General features: G+C 46.8%; 1 protein-coding gene across 2 annotated transcripts in view; it reads left to right on the forward strand.

Annotated features, from left to right (window-relative positions):
* The window catches only part of Rasgrf1 (Ras protein specific guanine nucleotide releasing factor 1), a 110,293-nt gene that overhangs the window by 44,537 nt on the left and 49,121 nt on the right, over positions 1–16,635 (forward strand). For both annotated transcript variants that reach the window (XM_021206938.2, XM_021206939.2), the window contains exons 6-10: positions 8,230–8,309; positions 10,749–10,942; positions 11,352–11,461; positions 14,266–14,384; positions 16,136–16,296. In XM_021206938.2, the coding sequence (XP_021062597.1) occupies positions 8,230–8,309; positions 10,749–10,942; positions 11,352–11,461; positions 14,266–14,384; positions 16,136–16,296 (664 nt within the window). The remainder of the gene's footprint in view (positions 1–8,229; positions 8,310–10,748; positions 10,943–11,351; positions 11,462–14,265; positions 14,385–16,135; positions 16,297–16,635) is intronic.

A 16,635-nucleotide genomic window follows, 5' to 3' on the forward strand; every position in this document is an offset into this window, starting at 1 on the left:
AGAGAGAGAGAGAGAGAGAGAGAGAGAGAGAGAGAGAGAGAGAGAGAGAAATGATCCTGTTCAAAATAGGACCAACAACACAATTATGAAGAAATAAACAGAAGTCCCAAGTGATTGAGACATATCTTTTTTAAAGACTTGGAAAACACACAAATGGAACTTGGGGAAATGGCTTGGTTGGCACTTGGATCTGAGTTCCATCACAGAAAACATGTGAAAAACCTGAGGTGGTGTGTATCTGTGATCTCAGCACTGAGGTGGCAGAGACCAGAGGATCCCTGGGGTTTAATGGGGCTCAATAGTCAGCCAATATAGCTTACTTGGTGAACTTCTGGCCAGTGAGAGACCCTGACTCAACATAAGGTTGACAGTATTCCTGAGTAATGCACCTAAGTCTGGCCTCTGGCGTCACATGGCTACATACCTACAAGCACCTGTGCTTACAGAGAGAGAGACAGAGAGAGACAGAGACAGAGACAGAGACAGAGACAGACAGAGAGGAAGGAGGAGGAGGAAGAGGAGGGAGAGAGAGGAGGGAGGAGGAGGAGAGACAGAAGAAGAAGGAGGAGGAAGAGGAAGAAGAGGAGGAGGAAGAGAGAGAGAGAGGTGTACTAATGTCCAGATTAGAAAGATTCCATGTCAAAATGTTCTTTTCACCAAAAATACTTCTGAATTTAATGTAATTCTACTCAAAGTTCAGCCTAGCAAAATAATTTTTAAGTTCACTTAAGCAATGAAAGACACATTCCCTACCTCCAATTAGAATATGTTATAAAGAGGATGGGGAAATGTGGGTATTTGGTTGCTGCACAAACATGGGAGCAAGAGTTCAGATACACAGCACCGCCCAAATGCTGGGGTTACAGTGGTCTGCCTATAGTCCCCCAGGCAAGCTGGATAGCTAAACAAGCTGAGTTAACAAATGTTAGGTTCAGTGAGAGACCCTGCCACAGTAAATACAGTAGAGAGCAACTGATGAATATACCTGACACCAATTTCCTGTCTTCATTCCCATGGAAGCATGTAGACATACTTGCACATACCACATACACACAAAGGTGGGTGGATGGATGGAGAGTTAGATGATTGATAGATAGATAGATAGATAGATAGATAGATAGATAGATAGAATATGACAGGTAGGTAGATGATAGATAGATAGATAGATAGATAGATAGATAGATAGATAGATAGATATTAGGTAGATAAATAGATGATAGGTAGGTAGGTAGATAGATAGGTGATAGGTAGGAAGGTAAGTAGAGATAGGTAGGTAGATAGATAAATAGATAACAGATAGATTGATGATAGGTAAGTAAATAGATATATGATAGGTATCATAAATAGATAGATAAATAGATGATGGGTAGATAGATGATAGGTAGATGATAGATAGATAGATAGATAGATAGATAGATAGATGATAGACAGATAGATAATAGGTAGGTAGATAAATAGAAAGTAGGTAGGTAGGTAGATTGATGAAAGGTAGATAGATAGATAAATAAATAGATAATAGATAGATAGATAGATGATAGGTAAGTAGATAGATAAATAGATGATAGGTAGATAGATGATACTTAGGTAGATAGAAGATAGATAGATGATAGGTAGGTAAATAGATAATAGGTAGGTTGGTAGATTGATAATAGGTAGGTAGAGTGATGGTAGGTAGGTAAATAGATAAATATATGATAGGTAGGTAAGTAGATAATAGATAGATAGATGATAGATAGATAGTAGGTAAAAAAATAAATAGATGATAAATAGAAAATAGGTAGTTAGATAAATAGATGATGGGTAGATAGATGATAGATTGGTAGATAGATAGACAAATATATAATAGGTAGGTAGATTGATGATAGGTAGGTAGATAGAAGATAGGTAGGTAGGTACATAGACAGATACATATATAATAGGTAGATAGACGATAGATAGATAGATAGATAGATAGATAGATAGATAGATAGATAGATGATAGGTAGTTAGAAGTAGGAAAATTGATGATAGGTAGATAGATAGATAGATAGATAGATAGATAGATAGATGATAGGTAGGTAGATAAATGGATAGATAGACAGACAAATAGATAATAGGTATGTAGATTGATGATAGATCAGTAGAGAGATGATAGGGAGGTAAGTAGATGATAGATAGTAATAAGTAGGTAGATGAATAGATAATAGGTTGACTGATGAAAGGTATGTAGGTAGATAGATGGTAGGTAGGTAGGTAGGTAGGTAGATGATAGGTAGGTAGATAGATAAATAGATAATAGGTAGGTAAGTAGATTGATGATAGCTAGGTAGATAGAGAGATGATAGGTAGGGAGAGAAGAGATGATAGATAGGTAGAAGTAGGAAGATTGATGATACATAAATAGATAGTTGGATTGATTGATTATATACACGTAGATAGAGAAGAGATGATAGGTAGGTTGATAGATAAATTGATAGGTAAGTAGATAATAGGTAGGTAGATAGATAGATAGATAGATAGATAGATAGATAGATAGATAATAGGTAGATAGATAAATAGATGATAGGTAAAGAGATGATAGGTAGGTAGATAGAGGATAGGTAGATAGATAATAGGTAGGTAGGTAGATAAATAGATGATAGATAAGTAGATAGATGATAACTAGATGACAGATAGATAGATAGATAGATAGATAGATAGATAGATAGATAGGCAAATAGATAACAGGTAGGTAGATAGATTAATGGTAGGTAGGTAGATAGATAATAGGTAGATAGATAAATAGATGATAGGTAGATAAATAGGTAAGTAGGTAGGTAGGTAGATAGATAGACAAATAGATGTCAGGTAGATTGATGACAGGGAGGTAGATAGATGAGAGGTAGGCAAATTGCTGATACGGGGAGAGAGACAGAGAAAGAGAGAGAGAGAGAGAGAGAGAGAGAGAGAGAGAGAGAGAGAGAGGGAGGGAGGGAGAGAGAGAGAGAGAGAGAGAAATAGATTATAGGTAGGTAAATAGATAGATAGATAGATAGATAGATAGATAGATAGATAGATAGATAGGTAGAAGTAGGAATATTGATGATAGGTAGATTGATGATAGGTAGGTAGATAGAGAAATGATAGGTAGAAGTAGGAAGATTGATGATAAATAAATAGATAGGTGGATTGATTATATATATACATAGATAGAGAAGAGATGATAGGTAGATAGATGATAGCTAGATAATGGGTAGATAGATAGATAGATAGATAGATAGATAGATAGATAGATGGATAGATAGATAGAAAGACAGACAAATAGATAATAGGTAGGTAGATTGATGATAGGTAGAGAGAAAGAGAGAGATGATAGGTAGGTAGGTAGGTAGGTAGATACATAGATAACGGGTAGGTAGATAGATGATAGATAGATAGATAGATAGATAGATAGATAGATAGATAGATAGATAGATAGATAGATAGTAGGTAGGTAGATAAGTAGATGATAAGTAGGTAGATAGATGATAGCTAGATAATAGATAGATAGATAGATAGATAGATAGATAGATAGATAGATAGATAGATAGATAGATAGATAGATAGAAAGAAAGAAGTAACAAAGGTATATCATAACATGGTACAACCACCTAAGACCAGAATCAGCCAACACGTTATCAAAAAGAAAGTCTAGGCTCAGGCTGAAGAATGTTTGTAAATTTAGTAAAAACCACAGGCATTCTAATTTGAATTAGACACTTGGCAAACCAATCAAAGAGGAAGATCACATCCATAGCCTTTCTTCTCATATTACTGCAAAGCAAGCTTTGGTTAAGTATTTTCACATAAAGTACAGGTAAATACAGATGCTGCATAAGGGTTGGGAAAGACCTGGTGTCCAAGGTTGAGGCAGAAAGAAAACAGAGATCCTCCCATAGCAAAATGGAAAATCACATCACCAACCATGATAAATCCTAAGGGAATGTGGGGGCTTACACATGCCAGGCCTGTGTTTGAAGGAGTCGTTTCAAATTCTTGAGAGAAAAAGACTAAACAGGGAATACCAAGCAGTTCCCAAAATAGAGACAAAAGGCTGCTATCCATGAAAAATGTTCAACCAATCCACTAATTGTGTGTGTGTGTGTGTGTGTGTGTGTGTGTGCGTGTGTGTGTGTGTGTGTGTGTGTGTGNGTGTGTGTGTGTGTGTGTGTGTGTGTGTGTGCGTGTGTGTGTGTGTGTGTGTGTGTGTGTGCATGCCTGTCCTCTCCTTCTATCCGTCTGTCCTCTCCTTCTATCCGGCTGTCCTCTCCTTCTATCCGTCTGTCCTCTCCTTCTATCCGGCTGTCCTCTCCTTCTATCCGTCTGTCCTCTCCTTCTGTCCGTCTGCCCTCTCCTTCTGTCCGTCTGTCCTCTCCTTCCACCTTGTTTGAGTCAGCTCCTCTTCGTTGTTCACTGCCATGGATACCTGTCTCTACTTCCCATCCCCCCACAGGATTGCCAGCTACAGGTGTGTGCTACCACATCCATTCTGAATAGATGTGACTTTTCACAGGCTCCGCTTAGGTCTCCACCACATTTTGGTAATTCTTGTGGAATTTAAAACCTTGTTATGTTATAATGATCTGTTAGAAGTGACTTTGGTGGTATGATTTAATTGTTTAGGATGCCGTGAATCTTAAGATGATCCACTTGAAGCCAGGCATGGTAGCACACAGCTTCAATCCCAACACTTGGGAGGCAGAGGCTGGTGGATCTCTGTGAGTCTGAAGCCAGCCTGGTCTACAGAACATGTCCCAGGACAGCCAGGGCTACAGAGAAACCCTGTTACCGAGCAGAGGGTGGGGGGCAGGGGGCAGGGAGAGAATGGACCATTGGATATGATACATGCCATGTGTGTTCTGAAGGCTCCACCAGTTGGCTATTACTGTATCTCGCTCGCTGTCCTCTGGCCTGCTGATCTCCAGAGATGATACTGAAATTGGAACAATAACTCTACAGTGGCCCCTGAGTGTGTGAATAAAACACATTCTCACTATCCTATTTTGAGTCAAAAGCAAAAATATGGCTCAGTGAGAAATGCATGCTGAGAACTGAATGGCCTGAGAGCCAAGCTCCTTGCAACAAGCAGCCAAGTTCTGAAGGCAAAGAAAACAGCCTTGAAGAGAATTAAAAGTGCTAGTCTAGAGCAGGAGAGATGGCTTGGTGTAAAATACTCTTTCAGCCCTTGCAAAGGACGGGAGTTTGAGTCCCGAATTAGGAGCTCACAGATGGCTGTCATTCTAGTTCCAGGAAACCCTATGCCTCTGGCCTCCTCAGGTGCCTGCCCTGAGGGGCACATACCCACACTCAGGCACATAATTAAAAATAACAAAAATAAAGCCTCTATTTAAAGAAAAAGGAGGCACTGGTCCAATAAACACCAATGCTGAGAAGGCTAGCAGTCATGTTACTGTTAGAGGGACACACTGAGTGGTCCAGAGGGAAGCTCAAATAAACAATGGTGTTGCCTGAGGGTGGGACCTAATCCAGAGGGATGGGATGCGCTGACTCTCTTCAACTCAGAGAAAGCAGAGAGGTGAGAAAGCTGTAGAAGCTGGCAGATGTTCATGGACAGAAGTCACCCCTCCAAGGTACAATGCAAGGGACTGATGGGGAAACTGGAGGAAGTTGTCCAGAAGCTGGATCAGAGATAGTCCATGATGACAGCCGCACTTCACACCTGATTCACCATGTGGACCAAAGAGCCTGACAGAACAGACAGTTCTGTGGAAGACTGTCCCAGCTACAGAGAAACTGGTGTCTGGTTTCAGAGCTTCAAAGAATAGGCTGTCTTGCTAAGAACCCAGACATAGAGGCTAAGCCAGTGATCATTTAAAATTCTGAATTCTCAGAAGCCTGAATCTTCCTCACCAGCACTCTCTGAAGGGAGCCAGGCACACCTATATATAGCATGGAAGTCCACTGTTGAGATCTAATGCTAAGGGAAAAAAAGACTCCTTCCGAAATAGTGCCAGTGATTGACAGTGCCCCTGGTCACTCCAGAGCTAACATAGAGACATACAGAGCAAATCCTTATCTCCTGCCTGCTAACATGATATCTGGTCTACAGCTGGGGTCTCAAGGAAGACTCAAGGAAGAATATCAACTTTCAAAGCTGATTATCTAAATAATATACTTTTGTAAGGATGCCACAGACAGGGCTTCTTCTTAAGGATCTGGTCAGAGTTCATCCAAGAACTTCTGGAGAACACACACCCATTGTAGATGTCAGAAAGAACATCTGTGATTCAGGGGAAAGACCGAGACATGAACGTTAACAGGAGTTTGGAAGCAGATGGTCTCTCTCACAGGTGACTTGGGGGCATCCAAGACTTCCACAGAGAGTTTCATCTCGGGTGTGGGGGAAACAGCAAAGAACCAGGATTAGAAGCAGAGTCTGAAGACGAGCTGGGAGGGCTGCAGTGTTGGGATATAAGCAAGAAGCTGGCGCCTTTGGGTAACTCCTGCCCGTGGAGACCCTGCGAACACTCTAATGTGCCAGGGTTTGGGGTGCCGCAGAAACTTACTTCCAGCAGCAGCAGCAGCAGGGGCTGGGGTTCTAAGTTTGGAAGAAGTTTGCCTGGCCGTAAAATCCAGAATTCAGAGCTCCTGCCCTGACAGAGAGGAGTCAGTGAATCCGGGAAACTTCACCGTTGTCTTTATTTTAAGAAGTCACCACAGCCACTCTAACCTTCAGCGGTCACCTCGTTGGTCACAGTGCTCAGTGTTGCTGCAAGACCCTCCACCCACAGGACTGGCTTTCTGAGGATTCAGGTAGCCATTAGCATCTTTCAGCAAGGAAGTGTTATTCAGTTAGGGTATGTGGGTGTTTAAGTCATCATTCTCAGACTGGGAAGGTGGCTAAGTGGGCAAAAGCTCTTGCTACATGAGACTGAGGATCTGAGTTCAAATCTTTAGCGTTCGTATAAAATATTGACATAGCTGCGCATGCCTTTAACACCAGTGCTGAGAAGCGGAGTCGCGAGGATAAGCTGGGGCTTGCTGGCTGCCAGTCCAGTTCCAGGTTCAGTGAGACCTTGCCTCAAAGGAACAAGGCAGAGAGTGATGGAGCAGGACACTTTCTATTCTCCTCTGGTCTCCATTCTCATGCAGGTGATCTTTGGCACCCATAAGTGTGCTTATACGAAATACACACCGTACAGACACACAGAGACATCACGGTACTGCACATTCAGATGGAAAAAGAGTGGAAATGTAACTTTTCCCCCCCCTCACTCTCAGTGAGGGGGGGAAAAATCTTGTGACTCGATTAATTAGCCTGTTTGCTTTGCTGTATGGTCTGGAGCCACCCCTTGTAATGTCTTCAAGCCGTCTCTACCATCCTTTCTGTGATATCCCTGGTTCGTTGCTACACTGACTTGTTTAGTATTGGGATCTAAAGAGCTTCCTTTCCTCACTGGTGCATGTCCGAGTGTCTGGTGCATGTCTTCTGGCTGCCTGGAGTGGCTTCCCTATGACGAGGCTCTGCTCTCTGCTCCGATGTGTTCTCCCTCACAGCAGTTTGTGCTCTGAGGGGGTCTTGCTGTATCGGTACTACCTGAGCAGGGGGAAGAGGTGACGGAGCCATGATCAGCACAGGTGGGTAGAGCGGGGTCCATGGGCAAAGGGCCCTCAGGAAGTCCGAAAGGTTCTGTGCACCGCAGACAAGGAAGGGGAAGGAGGAAAAGGCATTGGGTAAGGCACGAGAGAGAGAATGGATGAAGGCATTAAAGGAACAGTGGGGATCTGGGCTCTGCTAGGCTCCTACTGTATACCAGGCATCCAAGCAGCCTGAGTAATACAGGAGATTCTTCACCTCAGCTTATTTCACAGAGAAGGATATCAATTTCAGAGATGTTAGGTGTCTTGGATGGAGAATACACAGCTAGGAAATAGCCTAAGTCAGATGTGAGCATCATTCTAGATGGGTCCCAGGCCCCATCTCTTCACACTGTCAGTGGCTGGTGTTCTGTATTCTCCAGGTCTCCCCAGTCCCTTGAGGCAGATGAAGTAGGGGGAAGACAGCAGAGAAGGCTGCCGGCCACAGCAGCTCTGCCATCTTCATGGGCTCACACCCCTCGCACAGAGGGGCTTGTGTGGTGCCACTCGGTCCTAGGTGTTTAGAGCTCCTATTGAGGGCCTCGATTTAGCATGGCACTAAAATGTCCAGCAGGGTCCTTCCCAGGGAGGTAGGAAATCCAGGCAGGAACTCACCTGTTCTCTGTCTTTCAGCGAGACCATCATGTTCCTGCATCAGATCTTCTACCAAGGCCTGAAGGCCCGTATCTCTAGCTGGCCCACCCTGGTGCTGGGTGAGTAGCCATCCCCATGGGGTCCCCCATATGCCTTTCCTGAGCAGGAGACAGCTCCGTTCCTCTAGGTCATCACAGTGAGTCTCTCTGTAGACCCCAGAGTCCCTGAGAGGAGAAAGACAACCGGCATGGCTCCTAGAAGGGAATGAGGCCTTTTGATTTGCTTGTCCACTTTCCCTTTCAACGGCGACATGGCCACCCAGAAACAAGCCCACCGCGAACATCTCAAACCCCAGAAAGGTAGAAAACACTTAAAACATCACCTGTCGCTCTGTCTCTCAAAGACGGCCTCCCCAGTCATGGCCGTGTTCTTTTCTACACTTCCCTATACACAGAGACCCCGAGAGTGCTCGAGTTTTCTTTTCCCATTTCACATGGCTGAAAACAGAGTAAGTTAGGGAGCCTGAGGCTTGTTTGTACAGACATTTTATTCATTTGCTTACATCAGATTATTACATTATGCTGATACATTGCTGCTGCTGCTGCTGCTGCTGCTGCTGTTTTGTAATAGGGTCTCTAGCTGGTCTGGAACCTGCTATGAGACCGGGCTGACCCTGAACTGGTAGAGAGCTGCCTGCCTCTGCCTCCCAACTGCTGTGATTAAAGGGGCATACCACCACGACTGGCAGCAGGCCACATCTTAGCTTAGCTTTGTAAACGGAGCATTTTGGTCACACCCAGTTTTCTCATGCTGAGTTTTTTAATGGCTGTCTAATGGAGCCAGTGTCCCTAAGGGTATATACCATAAACCAGGCAACCAGTTTGCTCTTCTTACTGGTTCTAAGCTGTTGCAAATCTTTAGTGGCCATTTTATCCAGAAGTTGGATTACTAGGAAAAAGGCTCTGGCTTCGTCTGCGTTGCCTAGAAAGCTGTGCGGTTGGACTCCAGGGATGAGCCGTACCCGTGCCTTCCATCGTACGGCCCCTGTACCAGGTTCTCACTTTGGTAGGTAAAGGAACAGCAGTGTTCCCTTCACTACAGAGGGGAAGACCCTGAGGCTACAGAGTCACAGTGAGAGCCAGGCCAGACGTAGCTTTCCGGCCCCCTTCACTCTTTAGATGTTTCTTGTGTCAAAAACCCTGCTCTATGGGGCTGGGGAAGATAGCTCAGTTAGTAAAATGTTTGTCTCAGGGGAACAATGACGTGAGTGAAGTCCCAGAAGCCACAAAAAAAAATCTCAACCTGTGCCCAGTGGGATCATACTCGCTGCTGCTCTCACAGGGCACTCAGGTTTGGTTCTCCTTCACCCATATGGAGGCCAACAAAGGTCTGTAACTGCAGTTCCAGCTGACTCTGACGCCCCTTCTGGCCACTATGGGTACTGCGTGCACATGATACGTTCATATAAGCAAAGCATGCATGAAAAATGAGGACATAATTGTTCCTGAGTGTATACATGAAATAAAAACAAATAAACATTTTTAAATGTACACAGTGGCATACACTTATATTCTTCCAGTCAGTGCTGGAGAGGTAGAGAGAGGTAGATAGATCCCTGGGGCTTTCTGGCCAGACTACCCTAATCAGCAAGGGCCAGGTGCCAGGAAGAGACCTTATCTCAGAAAGCAAGGCCCATGACTCCTGAGGAATGACCCCAAAGACTGAACCCTGCCTTCTACATACAAACACACAGAGGTATGTGGGCACACCACATCCATACCCACACACATGAACATGCATACACACATTAGTTAGGGTTTTTCTGCTGTGAACAGACACCATGACCAAGGCAACGTTATAAAGACAGTATTTAATTGGGGCTGGCTTACAGGTTCAAAGGTTCAGTCCATTATCATCAAGGCGGGAGCATGGCAGCATCCAGGCAGGCAGAACTAAAAGTTCTACATCTTTATCTAAAAGCTGCTAGCAGAAGACTGACTTCCAGGCAGCTTGGGGGAGGGTCTTAAAGCCCATGCCCACAGTGACACACCTACTCCAACAAAGCCACACCTCCAAATAGTGCCACTCCCAGGGCCAAGCATATACAAACCATCGTGTGTGTGTGTGTGTGTGTGTGTGTGTGTGTGTGTGTGTGTGTGTGTGCGCGCGCACACACACACACACACACAGAAATCCAGCCTCTTACAAAGACACTTTGAGTGGAGTCAGTTGCTGCCCACACTCCACACCACATGGATCAACCATGAGATAAGGTGTGACTTACACCAAGGCTGTCTTCCAGAGATCGTTCCCAGAGCAGGGCCCCTGGGAGCCACAGCTATCAGGGTATGGGACTCCTTACCATCTTTCTAAGCCTCTGCCATCAGAGCTGCCACAAGATAGTTCACACCTTAGTCCTGAACCCACTCCCCCAAGGTGGGAGCTCTTTGTTGAGGTGGGATTTGAACCTCGCACACACAGCCTCTCTAGGTGGGCCAATGGGCCAAAGGCCTGGGGCTACCTCGCCCTCTGACCTGCGGACCCCACTTCCTCTGCAGCGGACCTGTTCGACATCCTGCTGCCCATGCTGAACATCTACCAGGAGTTCGTCCGCAACCACCAGTACAGCCTCCAGATCCTTGCTCACTGCAAGCAAAACCGGGACTTTGACAAGCTCCTCAAGCAGTATGAGGCCAAGCCAGACTGCGAGGAGCGCACACTGGAGACCTTCCTCACCTACCCAATGTTCCAGGTGACTGCTGTTGACCTACAAGGAAGCAGGCTGGGGCAGGGGCACTGAGGGCACAGCTGGCAAGACACAGTCCCTCCCCCCAAAATCGCCCCCATGCACCTGTCCTCTCCAGCAGTGAGGAAGGTGAAGGGGCAGTTCCTGGAGACAGTCACGTGCGGGTCCCCACTGTTCTGGCTCTCCAGTCACATCAGAGATGCAGCCTGCTTTCCTCCTCAGTCTCTCGGGTTCAAAGATCCATTCTTGACTCTCTTGCTTTCTGTCCCTCTCCTTCATTCCCATGCATCTCTTGTCGACCCTCACCGTCTCTCCCTCCTTGCCCTGTCCCTCCTCGGCTCCCTGTCCCTTTCTGTCTCTCCACCTGTTCCTCGTCTTCCTGGCCCCATCCTATCATGTCCCCCACCACTCACAGATCCCCAGGTACATCCTGACACTCCATGAGCTGCTGGCCCACACACCCCATGAGCATGTGGAGCGTAACAGCCTGGACTATGCCAAATCCAAACTAGAGGAACTGTCCAGGTGAGTGCCCAGCCACGGTGCAAAGGGTGGGCAGGGCAGGGCAGGGCTAAGAATTGCCTCAGGAAAATCACAGCCTACCTACCTCCTTTAAAAGCTGGGTCACCTGACTGGCCTGCACAGCTTACAGCTTACACACAGGTCTAGAGGAAGCAGCTGGGTGCTGTCGCTGGCACTGATAGGACCTGCAGAATCCTGCCATTAAAGTAGACCCACAACCCAGAAGAGCAGCTTCCAGGAACTTTCAATACCTACTACCCCTCTTGTTCAGTGTCAGCTTGTCAAACCCTGTAGTAGTAAGCCAGGTTTAGTGTTAGACGCCTAGAAAATCCTAGTACTCAGAAGATGAAGGCAGGAAGGTCAGAAGTTCAAAGCCAGCCTCTACTCTAAGTCGGAAGACAGCCTAAGTAAGCTACTTAAAACCATATATTTTTTAAAAAAAAAAGTTTTAGACAAAAACAAGGCAGGAATATAGCTTAGTTGATAGAGTGCTTGCCCAACATGCATGAAGAAGCTTTGTGATCAGTATCCAATACTACATAAAACCAGCTATGGTGGCCCCTGTTACACCCCAGCACTTACAAAATAGAGACAGAGGAATCCAAAGTCTACATTCCAAGGCTACCCTGGAATCTATGAGGCCTTATCTCAAAAAAAACAAGCAAAAAACAAACAAAAAAAAATGTGGTGATAAGAGCCCCCCCATGGATGGGATTCCCAAGTGACTAGCTGGAGTTGCCATAACAACAGGAGGTGACAGGTGGAAAAGCTGTGACCATTAAGGACACTATGGTCCTCTAGCCTAAGAATTCCTCGCCTGGCCTTCTCTCAGTCCTGCAGTCCAGAGGGGGCCTTCCTCTGCAAGAGCAGAAGCAGGCAGGGGAACCCTGTCACACCCCCACCGAGGTGCTGGGAGTGTAGGGGGGGTGGCCTAGATTGGGAAAGGAGCTCAAAGGCAGAGCTTTGTGGAGGAGAAGGGAAAACTGAGGCTGCTAGAGAGAAGGGAGCCAGTCTAGATGTCCCAGAGGGTTTAAATTAAAATGGGAATGCCTTCGGTCATCTGCCATCACTGTCTGTCCCTCCTGCCCTGTCTCTAGGCAGAGCAAGTAGCATTTCCCAGAGCACTAGGTGGGAGAATGGGAAAAGACTAGTGATTCTAGACAGGATGCCTTTAGATACCCAATTGGAGGAGACCAGAAAGGAGGATTCTAGAGTCTGGAATCAAGAGCTGTCATCAGTTTGGTGACAACCACCATGCTATATCGTCACAGGAGTGACTTCAGACAGGAAGACACCAGAGCCTAGGATTGAACCTCGATGGAGGTCACAACATGAAGTTGAGCCCTGTGGTCAGACATAGCCGATTAGGAATAAGGACGAGGGAGGCTCAACTTCCTGAAGCCAGCAAAGGATAACAGGCTCCCAGCTAAGCATAGGAGCAGGCTGAGACTGGCAGGAGACAAGCTGCCTAGCCTGATCCTTCTGAAACTTACCCATTAGGCTCCCATGTCGTGTCTCCACCACTGTGGAGTTCCCCCCCCTTGGGTCTTTCAGAGTCCAACATGCCCAAGCAAAACTTCAACCTCACCTTCAGAAATGTTCTCTCTGCCACTGGCACTTCTCAAACAGAACCCCATCTTTAGGAACTGGGTGTCTCAGAAAAACATTTCTGTGGAGGAGAAGGGAAAACTGAGGCTGCTAGAGAGAAGGGAGCCAGTCTAGATGTCCCAGAGGGTTTAAATTAAAATGGGAATGCTAAACCAGAAAAAAAAAAAACAACAACAACAACAACAAACAGTAAACTAAAATGCTGAGCCTCACCTGCTCCCCAACACTCCACACGTGGACAACTGAGGGCCGGCTGGCTGAGGCTTGAGGCTTTGCTCATTTTATAGCCCACACAAGCACCTCTCCCCTTAGATTAAACCACATGTGGTCACCAGCCCTCTTAGTGACATTGCCTGTAGTATTTCAGAAATAGGCAGGAAAGCACGAGATATGCTCTTCTTGAAGTAGGTAGGGATTTCTCAGTGCTTCTCTGCTTTCCTAAAAAGCCTGGGAACCCACCAGAGCAAAATTGCCAGAGCCCCCTTTTTCCCCCCCTCGCACATGTCACTTTTTTTTCAACGTAATTATATGGCGCCATCTCCTGGGCAGTACTAGAGTTGCAGAAGACAGAAAAAAAAAAAAACGAACAGATTGTTTTCCTCCCAGAAGGCAAGTAGATAAAAAGCCAGTCTTTCTCTCTGAGCCAGCATAATTGGCAGGCACTCACAAATCTCATAATATTCCAGGACCCAATGCAGCATTAAAAGCACAGCCGTGTAAAGACATGGCAGAAAGATCTGGTACATAGCTCAGTGGTAGAGCATCATCCCCAAGACCTTGAGTTCAATTCCCAGCAAGGAGGGGACAGCCTGAAGAAAAGAGTTCAGGGGCAATGAACGTTGCTTGTGGATGAGCATAGTGTATAGTAAGACACGGGTAACAGGCAATGGTATCCTGGACTCACATCTTCCTCCTGGACTGGATTTGTTCTCCATCCTACAATGCTCAGCACTGAAATGTGCCAATTTCCCTTTCATTTTTCCTAAAAATAAGCACCTGGCAACTTGGACTGCCAGGGGATTAAACCAGATGGAGCCTGGCCAGTGTCCAGCATACAACTGGCACTCAGTAGACACGAATCCCCTTCCCTTTCTTAACCGTGGGACCCACACCCTAGCTTCTCTTCTTAGGTCTGCCTAGAGAGAGCATCCCCCCCCCCGGAAGTGGACCAGCATATCTCTTACTTCCTGTCTCCCCAGGATCATGCATGACGAAGTCAGTGAGACCGAAAACATCCGCAAAAACCTGGCCATTGAGCGTATGATCACTGAGGGCTGTGAGATCCTCCTGGACACCAGCCAGACCTTCGTGCGCCAAGGTAGGGCGGTTGCTCTGCATCCCCACTGAGGGGGGTCCCTGAGAGGAGGGTGGCACTCGGGGACATCACCAGTAGACTGACCTGCAACCATGACTGTGGGATGTTCTGGACTGCTGGGATGCAAAAGCTTGACGTGGAAGCAGAACTTATACACACACACACACACACATGCCGGTACTACTGGTCTTCCATCATGCCAAATAGGAATCTACTACCCAGGTTAGCCATGGGCTTTATGTTGTAAGCTCTGACCTGTCCTTTGGTGGAGAAAGTAAGAGACAGAATAGGGGCAGATAGCAACTGGCCTTGAAAATAGAATTTGTCAGAGGTATTGGGAGGAATGCCCACACTCGAGGGTTCTCATCGAAGTGAGTCTTACCGTTTCTGCCTCCTGCTTGCCCCGAGAATGGGTCTGGATGGCCTGGCCCTGTTGAGCTCCTGGTGGCTCAGAGACATCAGAGCCATGATGCATTTGAAGGTCACCTTATGCTGCTGCCCATTCTGTGTTCGACTCAGCATTTGCTCCTTTGTCCCAGATGGACCTCTGTCCCCAAATAATCTTCCAGCATCTCCTCCATTCAGGTCTGGAGTTCGCTAGCTACTAAATAGCTCTGTGCGAGGCTTGTACTGATCTGTACATCAGAATCTGACCTCTGGGGAGGATCTGATATACATTATGTTCCATGGAGGGTGGCTGCATTTGACCCCCAGGAAGCCCAGGGGCAGTTCCCAGTCTCCATGTCTCCCTGAGTTGCACAAGCCATGATCTATACCAGAGGCATTCCCAAGAAGCCTCCTTCTCCGTCTCTGAAGCCCTGGGAAATAAAGGCCCTCCTGGAAGCTGCCATATCACCCAGAAAAAAATCACTTCCTCCTTTGTACTGGAGCAGGACCTGGAGCCCCTCTCAGCCCTTCCCACTGTTCAGCCTCACAGCCAACACTGACCCTTGCCCTATGTATGCCGGGTCCCCATGGGCTTCCAAGGCCCCCAGAGAATAGAACCAGCACTACCTTGCAGAAGAAAACGCTGTCACAAATGGACATCTCAGATAGAGCAGGACAGGGAAGTCAGGGGAGAGAGGGTTTCCTAGAGAGGCTGGGGAGTGTGGTCTGGAATGACATTAGCTATGGGATAGAGAGATGAAGGCAGAGAGGAGAGAGGCTGGGAGGTGAGCCCAATACAAACTGTACTGAGGGTCCCTGAGGACAGCGAGGACAACAGGGAAGGAACCCATTGAGCAGGTGTTACGTGGGACACCCCGAGTAGAGACAGACAGCTACTCTATCCAACAATGACTTTCTACTGTATTACACCGAGGATCATCACATGCTCAGTCTGGGCTCTGAAGCTAAGTGCCAAAATCAATTGGTGATGTCTGCTGTGGCCACAGCTATGCAGTCCACCATGCTAAGACACCAGAACCTGCCTCCAGCCCCCAATTCTTCAGCCTCATTACTCAGTGCCATTTCCAGACCTCAGCCCAGCTCTCCATTTCTTTTAGGGGTCCCTTTGCTTGCCATGACCCTGGTCCCTGGCTGGGAGGTTGTGAGACCCTGTAGAGAGCCCTCATTTCCCCCTCTCCTGGCTCTGAGGCTGAGCTGGAAAGAGTGACTAGGATATTTGGACTACCTTGATCCACAACCACGTGTGGCTGTACCTCCACCTCCAAGGCTGGTCCATAGGGTAGTGCCATCTGTACCATCTGAGGCTAGGCTCAGACCCTCCTCATCACTATCCCCTGTTCTTCCAGGTTCCCTCATGCAGGTGTCCTTGTCAGAAAAGAGCAAGTCCTCTAGGGGCCGCCTGGGGTCTCTGTCCATTAAGAAAGAGGGTGAGCGCCAGTGTTTCCTGTTCTCCAAGCATCTCATCATCTGCACCAGAGGCTCTGGTGGGAAACTGCACCTAACCAAGGTAAGGCTATGGGAGAGGAGCTGCAGGGCCCGGGGCTCAGGCATACAGGCTCCTCCTTCACTTCAGGGCTGGAGCCTGATGCTAGAGTTGGGTGCCAAAGCCCTTAGGTGGGAGTTTGTGAGTGTGTGAACAAATGCCTGGACATACCCTAGCTAAGCTGAAGGTGGAAATGGGTAGAGCACCCCCTGGTGACTTCCTCTGAAGAAATCGTGGATCTGGAAAGGTGGTGTCAGGCCCCAGAGACTCCCACAGCTGGTCAGGAGTTCTAACCAACCCTTCAAGACACAAGTGTGAGCGCATGCGTGTGCGCGCATGTGTGTGTGTGTGTGTGTGTGTGTG

Source organism: Mus pahari, chromosome 10, assembly GCF_900095145.1.
Source record: "Mus pahari chromosome 10, PAHARI_EIJ_v1.1, whole genome shotgun sequence".
NCBI classification, from domain to species: domain Eukaryota; kingdom Metazoa; phylum Chordata; class Mammalia; order Rodentia; family Muridae; genus Mus; species Mus pahari.